At 45.2% G+C, this 19,276-nt stretch overlaps 5 protein-coding genes across 6 annotated transcripts; 2 read left to right on the forward strand and 3 right to left on the reverse strand.

Annotated features, from left to right (window-relative positions):
• Positions 1 to 570: 570 nt before the first annotated feature.
• Positions 571 to 4,703, forward strand: LOC128720583 (V-type proton ATPase catalytic subunit A). Of its 2 annotated transcripts, none has more exons than XM_053814257.1 (6): positions 571 to 636; positions 1,147 to 1,286; positions 1,928 to 2,122; positions 2,203 to 3,286; positions 3,370 to 3,766; positions 3,855 to 4,703. In XM_053814257.1, exons 2-6 carry the CDS (start codon positions 1,211 to 1,213, stop codon positions 3,945 to 3,947), a joined length of 1,845 nt encoding a protein of 614 aa, XP_053670232.1. In that variant the 5' UTR covers positions 571 to 636; positions 1,147 to 1,210; the 3' UTR covers positions 3,948 to 4,703. The 2 variants fall into 2 exon arrangements, with proteins under 2 accessions (XP_053670232.1, XP_053670233.1); XM_053814258.1 differs by having other exon boundaries at positions 574 to 625.
• Positions 4,704 to 5,391: 688 nt separating this feature from the next.
• Positions 5,392 to 8,405, reverse strand: LOC128720582 (ankyrin repeat domain-containing protein 27-like). Its single transcript, XM_053814256.1, has one exon. It carries the CDS (start codon positions 8,403 to 8,405, stop codon positions 5,676 to 5,678), a length of 2,730 nt encoding a protein of 909 aa, XP_053670231.1. The 3' UTR covers positions 5,392 to 5,675.
• A 2,820-nt stretch (positions 8,406 to 11,225) lies between these two features.
• LOC128720893 (uncharacterized) lies at positions 11,226 to 12,936 on the forward strand. The gene is made up of 3 exons (XM_053814592.1): positions 11,226 to 11,255; positions 11,577 to 11,728; positions 11,859 to 12,936. Exons 1-3 carry the CDS (start codon positions 11,226 to 11,228, stop codon positions 12,934 to 12,936), a joined length of 1,260 nt encoding a protein of 419 aa, XP_053670567.1.
• A 1,190-nt stretch (positions 12,937 to 14,126) lies between these two features.
• Positions 14,127 to 14,934, reverse strand: LOC128731365 (apolipophorin-3-like). The gene is made up of 2 exons (XM_053824480.1): positions 14,825 to 14,934; positions 14,127 to 14,720 (listed from the first exon to the last, which is right to left on the reverse strand). The coding sequence occupies exons 1-2, from the start codon at positions 14,867 to 14,869 to the stop codon at positions 14,184 to 14,186; spliced, it is 582 nt and encodes a 193-aa protein (XP_053680455.1). The 5' UTR covers positions 14,870 to 14,934; the 3' UTR covers positions 14,127 to 14,183.
• Positions 14,935 to 17,757: 2,823 nt separating this feature from the next.
• LOC128729004 (uncharacterized) lies at positions 17,758 to 18,993 on the reverse strand. The gene is made up of 3 exons (XM_053822686.1): positions 18,967 to 18,993; positions 18,667 to 18,876; positions 17,758 to 18,096 (listed from the first exon to the last, which is right to left on the reverse strand). Exons 1-3 carry the CDS (start codon positions 18,991 to 18,993, stop codon positions 17,758 to 17,760), a joined length of 576 nt encoding a protein of 191 aa, XP_053678661.1.
• Between the last annotated feature and the right edge of the window lie 283 nt (positions 18,994 to 19,276).

Here is a 19,276-nt window from a genome sequence, read left to right on the forward strand (position 1 = left end):
TTTCGTTAAAGGGGATCGTCTAAAAATTATAATTTAAACATATTTCAAATATTACAAACACATGTTTTAAATGTTTGGCAAATATCAACATGATACAACTTCTTAGTTGGTAATCTACAACATTCATTTCAATGTTCATTGGCGTAAGCAGGGTATGGGTCAATTAACATATAATGATTCTCTATCAATAATAACCCTAGATATAGAATTCGATATAGTTTTAAAATTTGATACTAATATGAATTGATTTTTTCTTGAATTGAAACTATTCAGCTAGTTCTTAGGAAAGAAGAAAAATTCCAAAAAATGTTGACAAATCATTCAAAAAATTTCAAAATGGACACATTGTCCATGCATGGGAGTTATGCACTAGTGAATCTAAACGTGCTGATGGACAGATTTAATCAAAGATGAACTATGTTAGAATGGGATAGGCAATGGTAAACAGCTTGCCCACCAACGCGGTAGTACGAAAGAGACAGACGTGGTTGGAATAAGAACAATAGAATCTACCTGTTTTCTCGCTCTCAAAACCAAGAGCAAGAAGAACAAATTTTCTCAGTCTTGTGATACCATTTTACCCCACCTGCACGTTGTGCATTGCATTTCCAATCTCGAAGACTGCGTAAGTGGCTGGTAAAGTTCGTATTCAAGTTAGAGTTTTACGATTGGGTTTCTCAAAAGCGGTTACCTTCAATATTATAAACCTGGGGGTTAAATACTCGTTTCTTGAGCAGATATTGCCGGTTAAAGTGATGTAGTGTATTTGGTGTGCAAATTCGTGACCGATCGATTTTTGTTTTCTTTAGTCGCTTATTTGGCCGTTTCCACTGAACAGGATGTTTTTTAATTGAGATTTTACGCGTAGTACAATTTGATTGGGCTTTGTATTGATCCTAGCGGTAGAAACTAGTTACTTTGATGTCTATTTTTCCCGATTATTCAATTGTACCGTCTAGTTACTCTTAACTTTGTAGACTCAAATCAAACGGGTCACATGACCAACTAGCTCAGTCTGCGTTAAGGTTTAATTGCGTTTGCGACATATACGCCATCGCTTTGATCAGCTGATCTCTTTTGAAACTCTATTTGATGCATGAAACAGGAGCGTTAGTATTAATCGGAATTATTTTATCATTTCTGTAGAACATCCGTAGAAGCCAGCAGAAACAGTATCGACTCAGGCCGTCGCGAGAGAACGAGATAAAAAATGTCGAATCTGAAGAAAATCAGCGATGAGGAAGGCGAGTCCAAATTTGGATACGTTTTCGCCGTATCTGGTCCTGGTAAGTATTTATTTGATATAATAATATGAAACAAGACTAATAGTTGCTTTAAAATCACCAGAAAAAAATATATTTATCATGTTCATTGAAGAAGAGACGGTAAATTTTGCCTCTGGATCTGTCATTTGTTGGGCTTGTGTGTCGTTGCTGCTTCTCTCAAGAAGTCACATGACGTGTGAAGTGCTGTGGTTGTGTTGATAAGGCTGACGAGTCAACACATACTACGGAGGAGTGCGATGAGCATGCAATCGTACTTATTTGAAGTGTTTGTGGGAGTGTGCGTGTTTTGATGTTATTCATGTGATCGCTCTCGAGCGAACCGCAGAATTAGGATGGATTGTTTATATCAATGTTTTTCGAGTTAATTGTTCGCAAATGCTTCAGTCTAATGGAAATTGAACCTTAGTACATTTTCCACTGCCTCTAACTCTAGGTGCTCTATATTAATGTTACTTCATTATGTAACATAGCCTACATTGATATGTGATTTTGGTCAGATGACATGATGATTTTGAAAACTAAACATGTGATGCCTGTAATCACTTTTTTTTTTATTTTGCAATAGGTTGCATGAAGCTTAGGATAGTTATTTACACAAAACGTATGCCCTCGCTCATTGCATTATTATTATTTTTACTTAGTCGTGACGGCAGAACGTATGTCTGGCTCGGCTATGTACGAGCTGGTACGTGTCGGATACTATGAGCTGGTAGGAGAGATCATTCGACTGGAAGGAGATATGGCAACCATTCAGGTGTACGAAGAAACGTCTGGAGTTACTGTCGGTGATCCTGTCCTGCGTACGGGCAAACCGTTGTCCGTGGAGCTTGGTCCTGGTATGTAGTGTCATTTGCATCAGGGTGCTTGAGTTTCAATGATCTATTTTTAAGCAATTTATTCCACTCTTCTCCTACAGGTATCATGGGTAGTATCTTTGACGGTATCCAGCGTCCGCTGAAGGACATTAACGAAATGACCAGCTCAATTTACATTCCGAAGGGTATTAACGTGCCCTGCTTGTCACGTACTCAGAGCTGGAGCTTCAACCCGTTGAATGTGAAAGCTGGTTCGCACATCACCGGTGGTGATCTGTATGGTATTGTACACGAGAACACACTCGTTAAGCACAAGCTCATGGTTCCTCCACGTGCCAAGGGTACCGTCAAATACATCGCCCCGTCGGGCAACTACACCGTCGACGATGTAATCCTGGAGACCGAGTTTGATGGTGAAATTAGCAAATTCACCATGTTACAGGTGTGGCCCGTACGTCAACCACGTCCAGTGACGGAGAAGCTGCCGGCCAACCACCCGCTGCTAACTGGTCAGCGTGTATTGGACTCCCTGTTCCCTTGCGTTCAGGGCGGTACCACGGCCATTCCTGGAGCTTTCGGTTGCGGCAAAACTGTCATCTCGCAGTCGCTGTCGAAGTACTCCAACTCGGACGTGATCGTGTATGTCGGTTGCGGTGAGCGTGGTAACGAAATGTCTGAAGTATTGCGTGACTTCCCCGAACTGTCGGTTGAAATTGACGGTGTAACCGAATCCATCATGAAGCGTACCGCGCTGGTAGCCAACACTTCCAACATGCCTGTCGCTGCTCGTGAAGCTTCCATCTACACTGGTATCACACTGTCTGAGTACTTCCGCGACATGGGCTACAACGTTTCCATGATGGCCGATTCCACCTCTCGTTGGGCTGAGGCTCTTCGAGAAATTTCCGGTCGTTTGGCTGAAATGCCGGCCGATTCGGGTTATCCGGCTTACCTTGGTGCTCGTCTAGCTTCCTTCTACGAGCGTGCCGGTCGCGTCAAGTGTCTCGGCAACCCGGAGCGCGAGGGTTCCGTGTCGATCGTCGGTGCCGTATCGCCACCCGGTGGTGATTTCTCAGATCCCGTCACATCCGCCACCCTGGGTATTGTGCAAGTATTCTGGGGTTTGGACAAGAAGCTGGCCCAGCGCAAACATTTCCCATCGATCAACTGGTTGATCTCTTACAGGTGAGCTTTCGTTGCAATAAGAATGTAAAATATGTTGCGGACGTTCGTTGCGATTGTCACATGCGTGCATTCCAAATTTTTAGCAAGTACATGCGCGCCTTGGAAGATTTCTATGACAAGAACTTCCCAGAGTTCGTGCCGATGCGTACCAAGGTCAAGGAGATCCTACAGGAGGAAGAAGATCTGTCCGAAATCGTGCAGCTGGTCGGTAAGGCTTCGCTGGCTGAAACTGATAAGATCACGCTCGAAGTTGCTAAACTGCTAAAGGACGACTTCCTGCAGCAGAACTCGTACTCTGCGTACGATCGTTTCTGTCCGTTCTACAAAACTGTTGGCATGCTCAAGAACATGATCGGATTCTACGATATGGCCCGCCATGCTGTGGAAACGACCGCACAATCGGAGAATAAAATCACCTGGAACGTGATTCGAGATTCGATGGGCAACATTTTGTACCAGTTGTCATCGATGAAATTCAAGGTGAGATATAATCGTGATTAGTAGGCTACTAAATACTTTGCTGAGAATGCTCTTTCATATTTACACTAACTAATCTGTTCATTTACAGGACCCAGTGAAGGATGGTGAGCCTAAGATCAAGGCTGATTTTGATCAGCTTTACGAAGATATGCAGCAGGCATTCCGTAATCTAGAAGATTAAAAACCGTTTCTCCAGCCTTTTGGACAAGAGCAGCGAGTGCCAGCGTGTGTCGGAGGAAAGTGTACTATTATGTTAAGTTTCTTTTACCATGTTACCGGTCTGCAGGCGCATCCTTTGGGGAGAGGAGCGTTGCGTAGACTGTGTGGCGAATAGTAAAATGCAACACACGAGACGTTATACATAAATGCATATATGCACAGATCCATGCAAAAAAGTATTCCACAACGGTAGATGTAGTCATGTCCTCGGATAAAGTAGGGTACACGGAGCAAGAACAACGCATTAACATCAAAAGGGGATAACTACGCACGTGTATATCCACATCGTTGTCTGAAGGTCACGGCGAAAGTTTTAATTCGTTATAAACCTGTAAGCATGATATTTGATTCTATTATTCCCTCTCTAGCTGCTGGCAAGATAAAGATCAATTTGAAGCTCTAAGCATTATTCGCAAAAACGTGGTCTAAGGTGCAGTCCTATGTTGACGGACGTCCGCACTAAAAAGGGGTAAAAATTCACTAATCGCGAAATGAAAGACCAACATCGCTAGAGAGCCGGTAGTAACAACTGTAGAAAAAGAAGAGGGACACAATGTCGCAAAACGTACAATAAGGAGAGCCGACTTATGTGTTATACTATATATATAAAATATTTTTGTTGTTGTTCTGATTAATTTCCTGTAGAAAATGCAAAACACGTAGCGATTTATTAGTCGCTAAAGCAAGTATAAAACGAAATATATATAAAAAGAATAGAGCTATTAAGCATAACTATCCTTTACAACCGGACAATGTTGGTTGATTGATCGAAGTCGCTGCAACTCACTTAGAAGGATCGGCGTACAAGTGGGTCGTTTATAAACGTAAAACAATCTAAAAAGTACACATTGAAGAAGGAATATTTTTTCATTAGCTTTAAGAAAATTCCGACCGAAAAAAAACTTCTAATCATGGTGAGCAAGTTGTTGAGTATGTGCTAATTTTAGGCCCCTATCATACTTCTTTTTAGACTTTCCGCGTCCACACTAAGTGGCATCTCATCAGATTGATTTCCATGCTGTTTAAAATAATGTTGAGTTTGTGTTTTTTTCTTGGTATTTGCCTTCTTCATTCCACACCTTCGAACTACAATCGTTGTGTATCTAAGAGAGTTTCCATTGCTTTATTGTTGATTTTTTTTTCTGTTTGGATTTCATTTTCAATTGTTTTATCGGGAAGATCACCACATATAATAATGGTTCCGAGGAGCCAAGAACAAATCAGATAGCTGTTTCTGCTAGTGTAGGATCTTAAACTAGCATACAAAATGTCCGGGGAGTGTGTGTGTGTGTGTTTTTCTTTTTCCTCTGCTGTAAATGTTATTCTCGATTCGAAACATCGTCCAGACAGGATATCGTTATCCATAAAAGACATACAAAATGTTGTGTGAAAAGAAGTAATGTAATTCTTACTCGGAAGAAGATAAAGGAAATAAATTAAAACCATCGGAAAATTGCATTCCAAACCCATGCAAACGTTTTTGTATTAGAAACGGTGGGTACGTTTTTGCATCTTTCAATCCACCTGCAGAGAAGTCATCATTGTTGCAATCTTCAAGCACTTTTGTATGCGTAAGAAAAAGGCATGACGGACAAAAATGGTCTTGTGCAATGCTTAAACATTTATTATCCGCATATATTTACATTAGTACACTGAATGCATTCAGCAACCTCTCCGGCGAAAGCTACAGCTATCGTTGTTCGAGCAGATTAACTACGTTAAAGTATAGATTATCTTTCGCTATGTCTATCGGTCGTTTCCCTTGCAGGTTGCGTATGCTACGGTCCGCACCAGAATCCAGCAGCATCTGCACCAGCTGCAGATTGTTCTGTTCGACTGCATAGTGTAGCGGCGTATCTCCGCGGCTATCCTTCAGGTCCACGATGTCGGCACTATGGCACCGGCTGAGCAGCATCCGTACAATCCGCAACCTTCGCTCACGTGTCGCCAAGTGCAACGCCGTTGCACCGGTCTTGAGCCGAATGGTGGGATTAACCTGTTGCTCTAGCAGCAGTCGTACCATTTCCACATTTCCGTGCATTGCTGCAACGTGTAACGCCGTGTAACCTTCGCCATTGACGGCGTTCAAATTGACACCTTGTCTCGCGGTCGGTGACACGTCGGACGATTTTGCAGACGTACCAAACGGATTGCGCAGCAGATTGTAGAACTCGGACGATTTCCGTACACATCGGTTGCAAGTGCACAACGGGTGGCAAAGCTTTTCGTCGTCGGTGGACGCGTAGTTCGTAGCCCGCGTGGAGTAATTTCGGTGGTCTTGATCTGCGGGTTTCCGGCACGAACCATCACCCAGACCAAGGTACACGCATGCCAACTTAGTGTCCTGCGCAGCGATCGCCTCGAGTGCCTTTTCGATGCGCTTCATCTCCTCTATCGTGCGCTGTTCCCGGATGTCTCCTGTCTCGTCATCAGAGCGGCCATATTCATCCGCCAGGTAGTACGCTGTGTGGCGCATCGGTCCTTTCGCATTCTGGTGATCACGACCAAGGACTCCACGAGCGTTACGTCGCTGATCATGCATCGCCTCTAGCAGAAGCTTCGTAATGCGAACATTGTGTGAATAACGCAGCGGAGTCGCACCCAGCTTGTTCACCACTTCAACCCGGGCCGCGTATTCGAGCAGCGTTTCGACAATGTCCAGAAATCCCCACTTGGCCGCATAGTGCAGCGGCGTGTGGCCCAGCTCGGTGGCCGCATTAACGTCGACGTAGATGCGCATATGCTCGGAGAAGTACAGCAGCGCCTTTACACATCCACTGTGGCCATTTAGACACGCTAAATGGAGCGATGTGTGTAGATCGTTGCTGGTGCTGTTAATGTTGATTCCGGCATGAAGCAGCAACAGTAGCAGATTCTGGTGCCCATTCGCTGCGGCGTAGTGCAGCGCGGTCCAGTTCTTTGCGTCGACGGCGTTCACATTCGGCTGGAGCGACAGGATGAGTGTCAGCAACTTTGCATTGCCCAGGATAGCCGCAAGATGTATCGCCGACTGGCCATGCTTATTCTGGTCGTCGATCGAGGGCATATAGTAGTAGCCTGCTTCGGTGGGACCGCTACACAGCAGTGCCTGATTGTTGGTGATGTCCTGCAGCAATTCCACCACCCGCGACTCGTCATCATTGCGCATCAGTGTGAGCAAGTAGTTGAGAAAATCGTCCGCATTCCGAAACTCCCACTCAGACGTCCGGTGATCGGTCGGACCGGGAGGATCCAGATTGACGCCGAGTCTCTGTGTCCGGGCAATGCTGCCACAGCTGATGTACACGATCGCTGCTTCCAGTGTCGCGATCAGAAAGCCATGTTCGCCTGTCTCGATACGCTGCTCACGGAAGACATTATTGAACTGGAACTCCTTCAGAAACGTGATGGTCATCATCCAGTGTGCCAGGCCCGACTTCAGGATGAGAAAGATGAACAACGGCACTAGGTCATCCATTGTCAACGTACACCTCCCACCAGTGAGGTCTGCTCCTTTCGTCAGTACTTCCATCACCTTGTGCAAGCAGCCAATCTTGTCGATCACCGTGCGGGCTTGTTCGATGCGAGCGAGTTCCTTCTTTGCCAGTGGAACCAACTCACCGTAGCGTTGTGCCACCTCAAATTCGGTGCAATGTACATCACCCAGGTTGCGTAGCGTTCTGTTAAATGCTTCCGCTTGCTCCGCCCGGCACACGTCGATGACGCTTTTCACGTGATCGTACAGCTTGTCCATCACGTACGTCTCGATGGCGACCTTAACGTTCCGCCGCAGCACCATGTCTCGCTGGCATCGATCCTTCAGCTTGCGATTCTGCAGAATCAAGTCCAAACACTCGACGTAGATCATCTTTACTGCGGCCTTCTGCTCGTCGAATTGCCACCTCCCGAACTCGCCGTTCGTTCGCACGAACTGCTGCACTTTAGCGTCCATTTTGCCAAAGATGTCCTTCTTCTTGGCGGCCGTCCGAATGAACTCGACTGCCTCCGTGAGACTGCTGATCCCCGTAAGGAACCGCCCGAGTGGTAGGTCGTCTTCTGCGTGTGCACCATACTTCTTCATGTCGTGTAGTGGCCGCTCCACACACCAAACCTTGTACTTCAGCCCATCCCGGTAGAATATCTCCTCGAACAGGATGCGCACTCGGACGCCCCCGAACACGAGCGCCCTCTCATCCAGCTGCAGTTGCAAGAAGTTCAGGTTGAAGAAGTGCGTCTCCGACAGTTCCTCGTTTGGGACAAGTATGTGAGCAAGCGCAAACTCCTGATCCACCAGACAGTGCTCACTAAAGGACCCGGTCCGGGGTACACATACGATCCATCCTTCGACGGTGGCAGTTTCCAGGATGCTAAAGTGCTCGCTCAGGAGTCGCTGGTAGTAGCTGTTAGCCGATATGTCCTCATCGTAGTGCAGCAGATCCATCGTCGACCACCTCAGACACACACACACAGCGCGATCGTTCGACCAAGATCGTAACGCGACCGCTCACCAGTGTGCAAGGGTGCGTGGAAAGCGCGTTTCACCCGTGCTCGGTTTCACTACCGGGCAAATCCAGCTAGCAGCGCTCGCTATTGCTCAAAAACGACCCCGAGAAGTGCGTTTTCTTTTCGCTTGCAGAAAAGCCAACACTGTCCGCACCAACACTTGCTGCAGCTGCTCCCGACTGGGTCATCGAAGCCACCAGAACCACCGAGAACCACGCAAAACTGGCCACCACGATCCACGGGGCTATTGCTCCCGACGCTCAATGGCAACTTGTATGGATTCCTTTCGTGCACGAACTTGGACACTTGGAGCCGGAACGTTTTTTGGCGCTTGCAACCGAGTCGTGGCACTATCAACGTTTTCCAACAGCAGCAACACTTTTCGTTTTCATTTTCTGGCAGCTTAAGCACATCCGCGCGAGGAATTGGTACATCAGCAGCAACAACGCGACGTCAAGATGCTCTCCGTGTAACCTTCGCGCTGAAACTGTGAAACAGAAAAATGAGTACGATGGTAACTGGTTTGCCGTCCGACTGCCTCCTTCTCCTCCTCCTCCTCTTTCTCCTCTTCGCACCCTCCCTCCCTATCATACCACCCTACTCCATCGGTCGCTGCGGGGCTTCTCGCTTGGGAGAATTATAAAACCGTGTCCAAACATGGACGACAACACCAGAAGTGAAGCGTACACACGGTTCAGCGCACATCCCACCCCACGATTTTCCGGCGGACCCAACCCACCCCCAACCATTGCAACCCCTTTGGCGACTACGCGTACGTGCGCGGGGCGATCGCAGCCCGTGTGCATTACCCGCCGGGTTGTTGAATAATTTCTTGAGTAAGATCATGAATGGGGCTGCTGATTATGATGACGGTACCATTTTCTATTTTATTGTGCAGGCGGTGGGTATCTCTTGCCGGTCCGATCGTGCCGAGCCGTGGTATGCGAGAGCCCATTTTTGTGCGTACGGATTGACTGCGCAAGAAGGAGAGCAGAATAATAAGACAGAGAGACAAAGCGTAAGAAAGAGAGATAAAAGAGAGGGAGAGAGAAGTCAAAAACTTTGGTGCATTTTCAGGCTGCACTTTAAGCTGCATAAGATAGTCTCTCTCGTCATTGTTCATCGAGGATCAGTAAGTCGGCATTACATCAAATGATGGAGTTGAGGATCTTTTGTGTAGTTTTGATTTATTCTAACAACTTTCAGGCAACCCAAATCTAGACGAGACAGCTTTTCTTATGCAAAGGCAACATCAAACAACATCGGCATGCACTGATCTACTGCATTATGGCAGCGTATGCGTGCGTATGTTGGAGCAAATGACGACGCGATGCGCTTGCGCTCGTGAGAAGAAGCGTATATGATAAGGAAAAACTCTAGTTCACGGTCGTCGTTAAGGCATGGCTTACTGTGTGTTGAATTACCCTTACCCTTACCGCCACGAACCAGTATACCAACCATTACCGACGGTTACGGATTGCTTATCGCTGCACGTCGTTAACTATTCAAACAGACTATTTTCGATGCTGTCATAAACGTTGCCTGATAGCGTTGATTTGATTAACCGTTGACTTGCGGACGCATGCGGGCCTGATTAATCGCCGTATGTGCTCAGTGCACTGCACAATCTGATGGAACTGAACTTTACTAAGCACTTAGTTGACACAATCAACGTGTCACATTAACCGGCTGTGTCCATCTTTTTATCCCAAAATTTTGCCCCAAGGTTGGCCGGCTGTATTGTTTATGGTTGAGCGATTCAGCTACTGCGTTCTATTCCACCGTCACGTTCATTCAATTAAGCTTCCAAACGGTTTTTCGAATGGGCACCTACACCACACGGTTGAGACGATAAGCAAGCCGCAAAACGCAAGCACCCGAGCTGCTCGCCAGGAAGTACGCCGAAGCTAACAGCCAGAGAGCACATTTTCATATTAATTTGAACGTTAACGAAAACATGCCCATTGCAGTGGTTTCTACTGAGGCTAAGCAGCTCGGCATTAATCTGCACCCAAGCGGAGCATTGATGTAAATCTGTGGAATTCGTACAGCCAGACGGTCATTTTTCAAATGGCTCGTGATGTCGCAAAACACCTGCGATTGACCAACACGCCGAGGGGAATATCTGTTGATATATCGCTGCTGATATGAAGAGCCACAGGTGTAGAGAAAACGAACGAAACGCTTCACGCAGAAGATGCCACCCACATTCACTTTCTGTTCGTGGTCATAGTTAGTGTCAGGTGAAGTGGCGTCTTCTCTTTGGAAAGCAGATCTGTTGCGTTTTCTCGTGGTTTTGTGCAAATGATTGCTACTGTGCATTTCAATCGTGACCGATTTGAATTTATTTATTTTTTAAACTTTTGCATCTTCAGCCAAAGCAACAGCCAAAGCCATGCCAGGGCGTCTCGTAATTTTACATAGGATCACGGTTTGGCTAACAACACCGAGCTGTTTCGTCTCTCGGAAAATACTCCGCAATGGATGATCTTTCTGCCGTTGCGGCTTACGCCATTGCAAGCTTACCAAGCGGCTTTGTCCAGGAAGTAGCGCTTCCTATTTGGTACTACAACGAACCGTTTTACAGCCCTTCTTGCAGGGCCGTTTGTTTGTTTGTGGCTTTTTGCAGCATGGTACAAAAATGTTCACCTTCCGAAAACACGCTAGCTTGCTGCCGAGGCAGTCGATCCAGCACTGGAAGAGCTCCGGCCGGACTACTTGGCATTCGTTTGCCCAGAGACCTCTACAATTGACCATCATGCTGCTGGAAGTGGCATTGCTTTTGTCGGTAAGTTACAAAGCTCGGAAGCGAAGATGGGTGTCTATCATCGCTCATTTTTAGAGTTTCAAGCCGTTAACGAGAGACCTCTTTATCGGTGTTTGGTTGCCAGTTTTGGGTTCCAGCAGGAAATTGGGAAAAAATGCACTCCGCGCACGTGGAGCTTATCATTTTTTGGCCAGGATGTGAACCAGAATCGGTCGTTTGATGACATAACCGAGCTAGTGATAATTCAACAGTAGATTGTGCCATAATCTTGTGTGCGTTTTTTACTCTCTCTTTGTTTCTCTCTCTCTGTCTCTATCACCCAATTCAATATATTTTGTCTAGACTTTGGTCCTTCGATTGGACGGCCGGTTTGTGGAAATCAGCAAACAGCCACCCGGAACCGTAGCGATAGTGCCGAATGACGAGGATGGCGAAAGTGTTCTGCTCGGTCCGGTATTTCACGATTCGCAAGAACTCGACCGAGAAACGGGCAAGTGAAGTTACCATGCATACCATGCACACCCGTAAAGTGATAACAAATCTCATCCAATTTTTTCCGTCTTCTCGTCACGCTTGTCACGTATCTATGTCCTGGAACGCTGACCTCGCAGGACGCGCCGCTAGTGAAATGATTTCGGTGAAACTGTTGAATCAGTATCGCACGAGATCGATCGATAACCAGCAGGGCGATACTGACACGATCCTTGTTGGCGATGGAGCTCGATCGAGACCGACGTTATTGGATTATGACAACGCAAACCACCTGGAGGGAAATGGAAACGATTTGAATCCACCCTACTTCCAGCAACCGCCTGTCGAAGCCGAAGAAATCGATATGAAAGAAAACGGTATAGAGGACGATTTGGTGCCAACTGAACCGATCCTTGATACGCGTTTGCTCGATGCTTGGCCACAGTTGGCCATTACTGGCAACAGTGTTATGGATTCTGGTAACGAGAATAATTCCCCTGACAGTATCGGGTCGAAATCGACAACGCTAACTACGATGACCACTAGTACGACAACGAGAACGACAACCGTTCGCAAGATACAGCGTAAGACGCGTCAACAGGTGCTAACTACTTTGAGAAACGTTCCGCAGAGTACTAGCACACAAAGATCCACTCAAGGTAGAGCAACTTCAGTACCACGGCCAACGCCTACGAGTCATAGACCTCAAGTTCCCAGAATAGATATCTCTAAGCTAAATCTTGAGCATCTCGAAAGCGAACTGGTAGCTTTTCCAACGCTGATTCCTCCGCAAGCTTTGGCGTACAGCTCCAGTTCATCTTCCACCAGACTGCTACCGAGAAGCATCAAACCGGAACAAGCACCGGCGTGTGGTTGTCAGCACAGAAAACGGTCCGTTCGGAGGAGTCAGCACTCGTCGGAAGAATTTGGAGATCCCGCCGGTGATTATGATGATTACGATTACGATTATAACGACTTGCGCAAGGTGTCCGTGAATAAGCCACTGGCTAGCAGACCGATGTTCCTGCCGGCCATGTCCCGGCTACTTGCACCAGGATCTGCTGAGCCGCTCGAAAGTAGCATTGAAAGGGCGGAAAAGGTACACGGTACGTTGGAAAGGCTTATGGGAATTGTGACGATCTTTTCGCACGTAGATGAATTCATACAGAAAAAGACGAAACAGTCCATACGACGTTTGGCGCGTTTGTATGAAAGCGAAGAGTTTGACTAGGGCACGGCTGCAAATATGACTCAAGCGAGCTTGTTAATGTGTAAATATAATACCGAGGGAATCGAGCAAAGCTCGTTAGAATAAATCTGTTGTGCACAGAATCAACCAGTTGGTTTGGCTTGTGGATTTTTTTTCCCTACTTGTACAATATTTTATTTTAGTGGAATTTTTAAGGCAAGTGTGTCACATTGCTGTCGAAATTTTCAGTACATATAAGTTGGCCATGAAAACGTTACATTTTTTTCTCATACATGAGTGACATGTGCCATTGTTTTCAAATTGAGCTATTATTCTTCTCAATTACAATTACTACGCCTTTTGTATGGGATGAGTAATGAATCACTTTGAAATGTGAACAAATGTGGTCGGTAAAATGATACAAAGCGTTATGAGTAACGCCTTAAATTCTCTCTAAGTCATCTGCCGAACGGTAGATAGCGTGCACGATAACGAAATATGTCGATAATTGTGAATACCTGTAGAAACTGTAGTACTTGCCTAAGCAGCATGATGCGTAGTTTGGCTTCAGCATTGTGTTACACTGCAGCAACTCGTGGAGGTTGGAAACCGACACGGCAAATCTCCACAAAATGTGCATTCCATGCATAAGCAATGCAGTACGTGTGAATGCATACGGCGTCCGTTCATTTCCGATTTGTCTAGCTTTCCTTTTTTGTGCTGGTCGTGCGCAAAGTTGCACACAGTCGATATACATGCCACCATTGCAAATGATGCATTGGGATGGCCTATGAGTGGACGTAAATGATGGCCAAAATTAGCGCCGATTAAAAATTGCTACGTCAAGAAGGCGGGCATTTTTTTGCCCCTGCGCTTTTGCTGATATTTCACCAAGCTCCCCAACCACTTTCATCAGCAAACGCAGAGGAAGCGTGAGTGTTTAGTGGATTGCCAGAAAATTCGGGGCGTTCCGCGAAGTGCGGTGTGATAACCTTTTCTAGTGCCGATGTCAGCACAGCTGATACCAGAAGCGGAATGCAAATGCGATCGCTGCAAGTGGCCTCAACCCTCGAAACTCGCCGATTCGGAACGAGTTCTGAGCCAATGCTGACCTTGCGATCGAATCATGCCATTACCAACAGCGACCTGTGGAAGTTTCACAGACGTACCACCGTATGCGCGAGCCCGAAGACTGTTTTAAGCATCTTTCGAGAAGCGTATGTCTTTGTTTGGAAGTTTAGAAATATGTTTTATTTAACAATTTGTACCTTGACCACTTCTTAGGCTGTTTAGTTCTTTGGTTTCAGCTCAGTTGCCGTCTTGGTGAGGGTCTCGAAAGACAAATCGTAAATCTGCTTCAGTGCCTTCTGCAGCTCCTCAGTCGGGCCACGGGTTTCCTCCTTTAGCTTGTCGACCGTCTTCTGGGCCTCAGCGACCAGCGACTGGACGTTGCTCTGAACCTGCTGCTGGTACTCCTTCGCCTTCTGGACAACTTCTGGGTTCTGCTGCGACAGGGTCGCGGTTGTCTCGGCCAGCTTAGCGTTCAGATCCTTAACGATCGGGTCGAAGATGTCCGAATGCTTCTTCAGTTCCTCCTCGATCGATCCCTGGACAGTGCGCAGGCGCTCGACGTACTGGTTTGTGTTTTTCTGGATCGTCTGGACCACCTCTTCGTTCGATTGGAATCCAAGAGATTTCAGCACGCTCTGCTGGGTTTCGACGAATGCTTCCTGGATTTTTCCTCCTACTTCCATCAGGTTTTTGAAGAAGTTGTTCTCCTCGGCAGGGGGGGCTGGTGCATCACGTCGGACGAAGGCAAAGCTTCCCTGTTTGGAGCAGGAGGAAGAATGAAAATATAACGGTTTAGAAAGGAAAATGACTGCACCATTTTGCCGACAAGTTATAGCCTATAATCCAGTAGGATACACACCTGAGCGACGCACAGGGCCAGGATAACGTACACGAGCTTGGCCATGATGGGCAGTTTAGTTTGCGAACTAGAAGATCACTGCGAAGGAAGCGTTAGAGCGAAGCGAATTCTAACTAACAACTGAAACGCCAAAGCGAACCGATGATGCGTTTTTATACGCCCCACCACAAAGCGCCGATTTTGAACGCGGGTGTTTCGTGTGATTGTGTTTGTTGACCGATTGGTGGTTTGTTGGCGTACATGGCGCGGAAGTGGAAGCGCAACATGGAAAGATTCTCGTCATTATCATGCGTCTGTCGATATCTCTCCGAAGGGTGCATTTAGCAGCCCTCGAGCTTTGCGTATGGATGTATGGATGAATGGAAAACATGTATACATGATCTTTGCCGTAAGGTATTACGCATAGTACCTAGGGTCAAAGGGCATAGGTTTTGTCGATTATTGTAGTCTATGTTAGAATAAATAGGCAAATATGCTCTAGCTAAACGACACGCATACTCTAGCAGCGTTTTCCATTCAGCCATAGACAAATTTGAAACATGGAAATGCACTTCTCTTTATCATAAAATGTTTACGGTCAATTATCAGTAGGTATGTATAATCTTCAACTAAGATTTAGCCTTAGGTAATCAGTGATACGTTGGCAAGTGTGCTCTTCTTTAGTGTAGTATGTATACAAATGTATGAATGTCTGCAAAATAAGATTCAGCACTGGCTGCTATATATTTGAAACTATGCCGGTAAAATAAATTCAATTCGTTCTCTCGGGAACTCACTGTAATTAATATTCCAAACATGTGTCGTGTTCGAACATTCCGAAATGAATGAAATATGTTTGCTTATCGAATTTGAGTTTGTGTTTGAAACAAAAGCCTAAAGGAATAAATAGAACTATGAAATGTCAATATGTTTTAAGTTAAGCGGGAAAAAGAAAAGTTGCAAATTATAAAACTCGCATACCAATTTTTGGTATTGACTATGAGATTTTCTGTTCGAAAATGTTGTTGAACCAATGCGCCTAATCTTAGGCAATGGAAAACATTTTCATACGGCGATCGGAATTCAGAATACGGCCGGGAAAAATTAAACAAATCAAGCAAACTTTGAAGAAGGCTTTAAATTGTAAAGGATAAGGTGATGGAAAAATAGGTCGGGATTAGCATATTTAACACATTTTTTATCAAATAGTTCTCTTCTGTTTCCGTAAAGGTAAACAAACATTAGAAAGTCATTTGCCTCAATATGTTGTATGTTTTATGTGATATATATTTGGCCAGAATGCATATAAGAATGAACATAATACCATACCCAAATGTATATATTGGATATATTCGTATATTGCTTCCAGCAAAATCATCATGTTTCGGATTTCGATTTCTTTCTCCGGAAAAAGCAAACTGCATAATTATTTTATATTATTTAAAAAGGATTTATGTTCAACAACCTGATGCTGTGATGCTGATATTGAAACAGTAAATCATTACACCACCCACTTTCAGTTCATTTATTCATAGCTTCACTCACTCTCTTCTGCAAGTTCTCGCCAACTTCACTCGCTTTCGACTTAAACATCTCTCCAAATTCGCTCAGTTTGTTAAAGAAGGTCTGTAAACGAAATATTAAGCGTAGGTGTCTTTAAACCGTTTATCACAGACTACATGTTTTCCGTGATAATTGCGGCAAATGTTTAATGCCAGTTACTTACGTCAACGTTTTCTTTAGTGAATGTATCCGAAATAGTCTGCTTGATCGTTGCTACTCCATCCTCGACGGCATCGCGGCGCAAACGAGCAGCGAAGGTAAACTGTTTGTGTAAAATAATACATTTTAAGAAACATGAGTTTCAAATTTGCAAACGCCCTCTACCAATTACTCATAGATACAAAGAAAATGTCAGCTAATAACGCTTATGCGACATAGTCTCACAAATTGAGAAAAATATCCCAATAATTTTTTTTTCTATGTTCAAGCTACACGTTAAACGATCATCGTAAAATTAATTGGCACTTATTGATGGTTGTCCCACGATCGTTATGAATGTTACGAATTTTTTTTTAAAACTAGGTTCGAGCAGGGGTTTTAAAAAATTCACCTGAATGATACAGAAGATCACGATGAACACCAATCCCAACTTTGCCATCTTGAACAGTAAACAGTAGTAGAACGTTGTATTGTCGAGACAGAACGATCAGCACTACGATCCGACACGGGCGAGTCAATAATCACGAATGTTAAATGTCGTCGCACTTGAACTGATGTTTTATTTACTTGGCCGGGTCGTGTATTGATGGCGACGCATACGATCGTTGGCTGTATATACTGGTCAGCTACGGCGAAGCATGATCGACATATGTACGTATGTACATGTGATGATTCCCTTAAATTGGCCCGAATCCCTTTGTCGCTTATCAGCTGACAAGACACATGCACAAGTTCCGTGAGCGATTCGAACATCCCGTAAACAACGACGATCATGCGGTAGTTTGCGAAGCTATTCAGTCGACTTCCGATTGATAGCGTACTAGCGTCAGAGGAATTTAGCAGTGTATGTATTGTAAACGGAATTGTTCACTTTTATTATTCTTTGCATTCTTCGTGCAATTTTATTGCGAATTCAGCGACTGCCTTTAGCATTATTCTATAGTTTTTGCGAACGTTACTCACTTGGCTTGATGTATTCTATGAAATTCGTAATCTAATATGAATCTTGTATTAAACAACATCGTATGCTTCACTGTCCTTCGAGTCGGATGAGCCCTGGATGGCCTTTGTCAATAAGGTAGAAATTTATTTCAATTGAAATTCAATGTCAACTACAGCCGACAGCAGGTTCACGCTGGCCCTGATCTAGTTTAATGGATCAATTTTTTTCTGCCAATTTCGCTGACGGAATGGTAGGGTTATTGTTTCCCTACATCGGCGAAATTGATCCATTAGGCAGGTTGTTCCTCATCCGGTGTACGGTCCTCGTCACTTTCTGCTGACAGTTCGGTTTCTAGTTGCACGCGGACACGTTGCACTTCTTGGCGGGCCTGACTCTCTAGAACGTGCAGCACGTCCAGAACCATGTCGTAGAAACGCTCGGAGGTCGGTGTCCAGCGGTACCGGTGATCATCGACGGGGTAAAATTCTTCCTCATCATTCTCGAGCCGATCGTCGGCCAACATGGGGTCTCTGTCCGGTACGGCCTCGCTAGATTCCAGCGATAGGGCTAGCAAGGGCTTTTCCACCATTCGATTTTTGAATAGTGCACCCCCGAGCAACTGGGGCATCTGTGAATTAGGGGTAGCAGAGAGGAAGAGAATGAGTGTTTGTGTGAGAGAGAGCGAGAGAGAGAGAGAGAGAGAGAGAGAGAGAGAGAAAGAGATCGATGAAAAGAGGGTTGGAATATGAGGAAAAATTCGCACATAAATGAAGTTAGTCGCAACGCCACGATGATCTGCCATCATGCCGTCACTATCTAATTACGTAAGGGGTAACCGATCACCGAATGAACGCGCTGGGCAATGACCATGACCATTGATTTAATGCGTATTAGAAATAACTGATCGTACAGGAAATTTAGCAAACGAAAACTGACGCCCATAATATACATTTACGGAGCAGTTTTGGCGAATTGTGTGGATGATATGCGGTGTTGAAATGCATTTAAATTTAGAAACAAGATTATTGATCTACGATAAAGGTATTTAAAAAAGCAAAGCTGTTTTCGGGATGAAAACGGTTGGTATTATTATTGCTGCTTAGAAAAAGCAAGCAAATGGACATCATTGCATATTAATGCGTTTGCTCATATATGTCTGAAAAGCCTCAGTCAAGTGAAATTATAGCCAAAGCACAACACTCTTTTTCAGCGTACTATACCGGTTGAGCATGCAAGATCGCCTTGACCGTCTTTTGGGTATTATCTGCAAAGCGTCAAGAACTCGTAACACTATCTCCAATAACGGAGATTTGGAATCGTTGCTTGAGGCGACGAGATTGGGTTCGAAGGTCCTATCTGCAACGGCTGGGTTTGAATTCGCCACACGGAAGCTTTCAAAGGAAGAACGCTTATATGTGGAAAAAATCTTTAATTCGTATTGCCGCTGATGTTTTTGAAATGGAGCTGCTCGATGTGAATATTCTCACACTCTACTTACACATGCTACCGATACGATCGACAGCATTATTCCCACGAGTACGATAGCAACAGGCACGTTCATTTTCAACCAACTGCGCTTAGTTGATTTAAGCGAAAAGCATTCGCCTCGACTATTCACTAGCTACTACGAGGTGAGCTAAACTGACAGAACTTGTGGTTCTGGTAGGCTACTCGACCCACAACCCATGTTGCTTTTTCCCATTGGTAGAAAGCTCTTGCGAGCGCATGACCCTGGGCCAAAACCATGCACCGCAGCACAATGACAACGGAACATACAAAGACTTGGTGACAAGTACATTGTGAGATTC

Source organism: Anopheles nili, chromosome 2 (assembly GCF_943737925.1).
Source record: "Anopheles nili chromosome 2, idAnoNiliSN_F5_01, whole genome shotgun sequence".
NCBI classification, from domain to species: domain Eukaryota; kingdom Metazoa; phylum Arthropoda; class Insecta; order Diptera; family Culicidae; genus Anopheles; species Anopheles nili.

What these genes read in the sequence shown, in the direction of transcription:
- LOC128720893 (XM_053814592.1), top strand. Translation starts at nt 11,226, where the DNA reads ATGCTGCTGGAAGTGGCATTGCTTTTGTCG. An exon ending in AAGTGGCATTGCTTTTGTCG is followed by an intron (nt 11,256 to 11,576) that starts GTAAGTTACAAA and finishes TATTTTGTCTAG; the next exon opens with ACTTTGGTCCTTCGATTGGA. An exon ending in CTCGACCGAGAAACGGGCAA is followed by an intron (nt 11,729 to 11,858) that starts GTGAAGTTACCA and finishes ACGCGCCGCTAG; the next exon opens with TGAAATGATTTCGGTGAAAC.
- LOC128731365 (XM_053824480.1), bottom strand. Translation starts at nt 14,869, where the DNA reads ATGGCCAAGCTCGTGTACGTTATCCTGGCCCTGTGCGTCGCTCAG. An exon ending in TGGCCCTGTGCGTCGCTCAG is followed by an intron (nt 14,721 to 14,824) that starts GTGTGTATCCTA and finishes TGCTCCAAACAG; the next exon opens with GGAAGCTTTGCCTTCGTCCG.
- LOC128720583 (XM_053814257.1), top strand. Translation starts at nt 1,211, where the DNA reads ATGTCGAATCTGAAGAAAATCAGCGATGAGGAAGGCGAGTCCAAATTT. An exon ending in AACTGGTTGATCTCTTACAG is followed by an intron (nt 3,287 to 3,369) that starts GTGAGCTTTCGT and finishes CCAAATTTTTAG; the next exon opens with CAAGTACATGCGCGCCTTGG. An exon ending in TGTCATCGATGAAATTCAAG is followed by an intron (nt 3,767 to 3,854) that starts GTGAGATATAAT and finishes GTTCATTTACAG; the next exon opens with GACCCAGTGAAGGATGGTGA.
- LOC128729004 (XM_053822686.1), bottom strand. Translation starts at nt 18,993, where the DNA reads ATGCTGTCGATCGTATCGGTAGCATGT. An exon ending in CGATCGTATCGGTAGCATGT is followed by an intron (nt 18,877 to 18,966) that starts GTAAGTAGAGTG and finishes TCCACATATAAG; the next exon opens with CGTTCTTCCTTTGAAAGCTT. An exon ending in ATAGTACGCTGAAAAAGAGT is followed by an intron (nt 18,097 to 18,666) that starts GTTGTGCTTTGG and finishes CCTAATTCACAG; the next exon opens with ATGCCCCAGTTGCTCGGGGG.
- LOC128720582 (XM_053814256.1), bottom strand. Translation starts at nt 8,405, where the DNA reads ATGGATCTGCTGCACTACGATGAGGACATATCGGCTAACAGCTACTAC.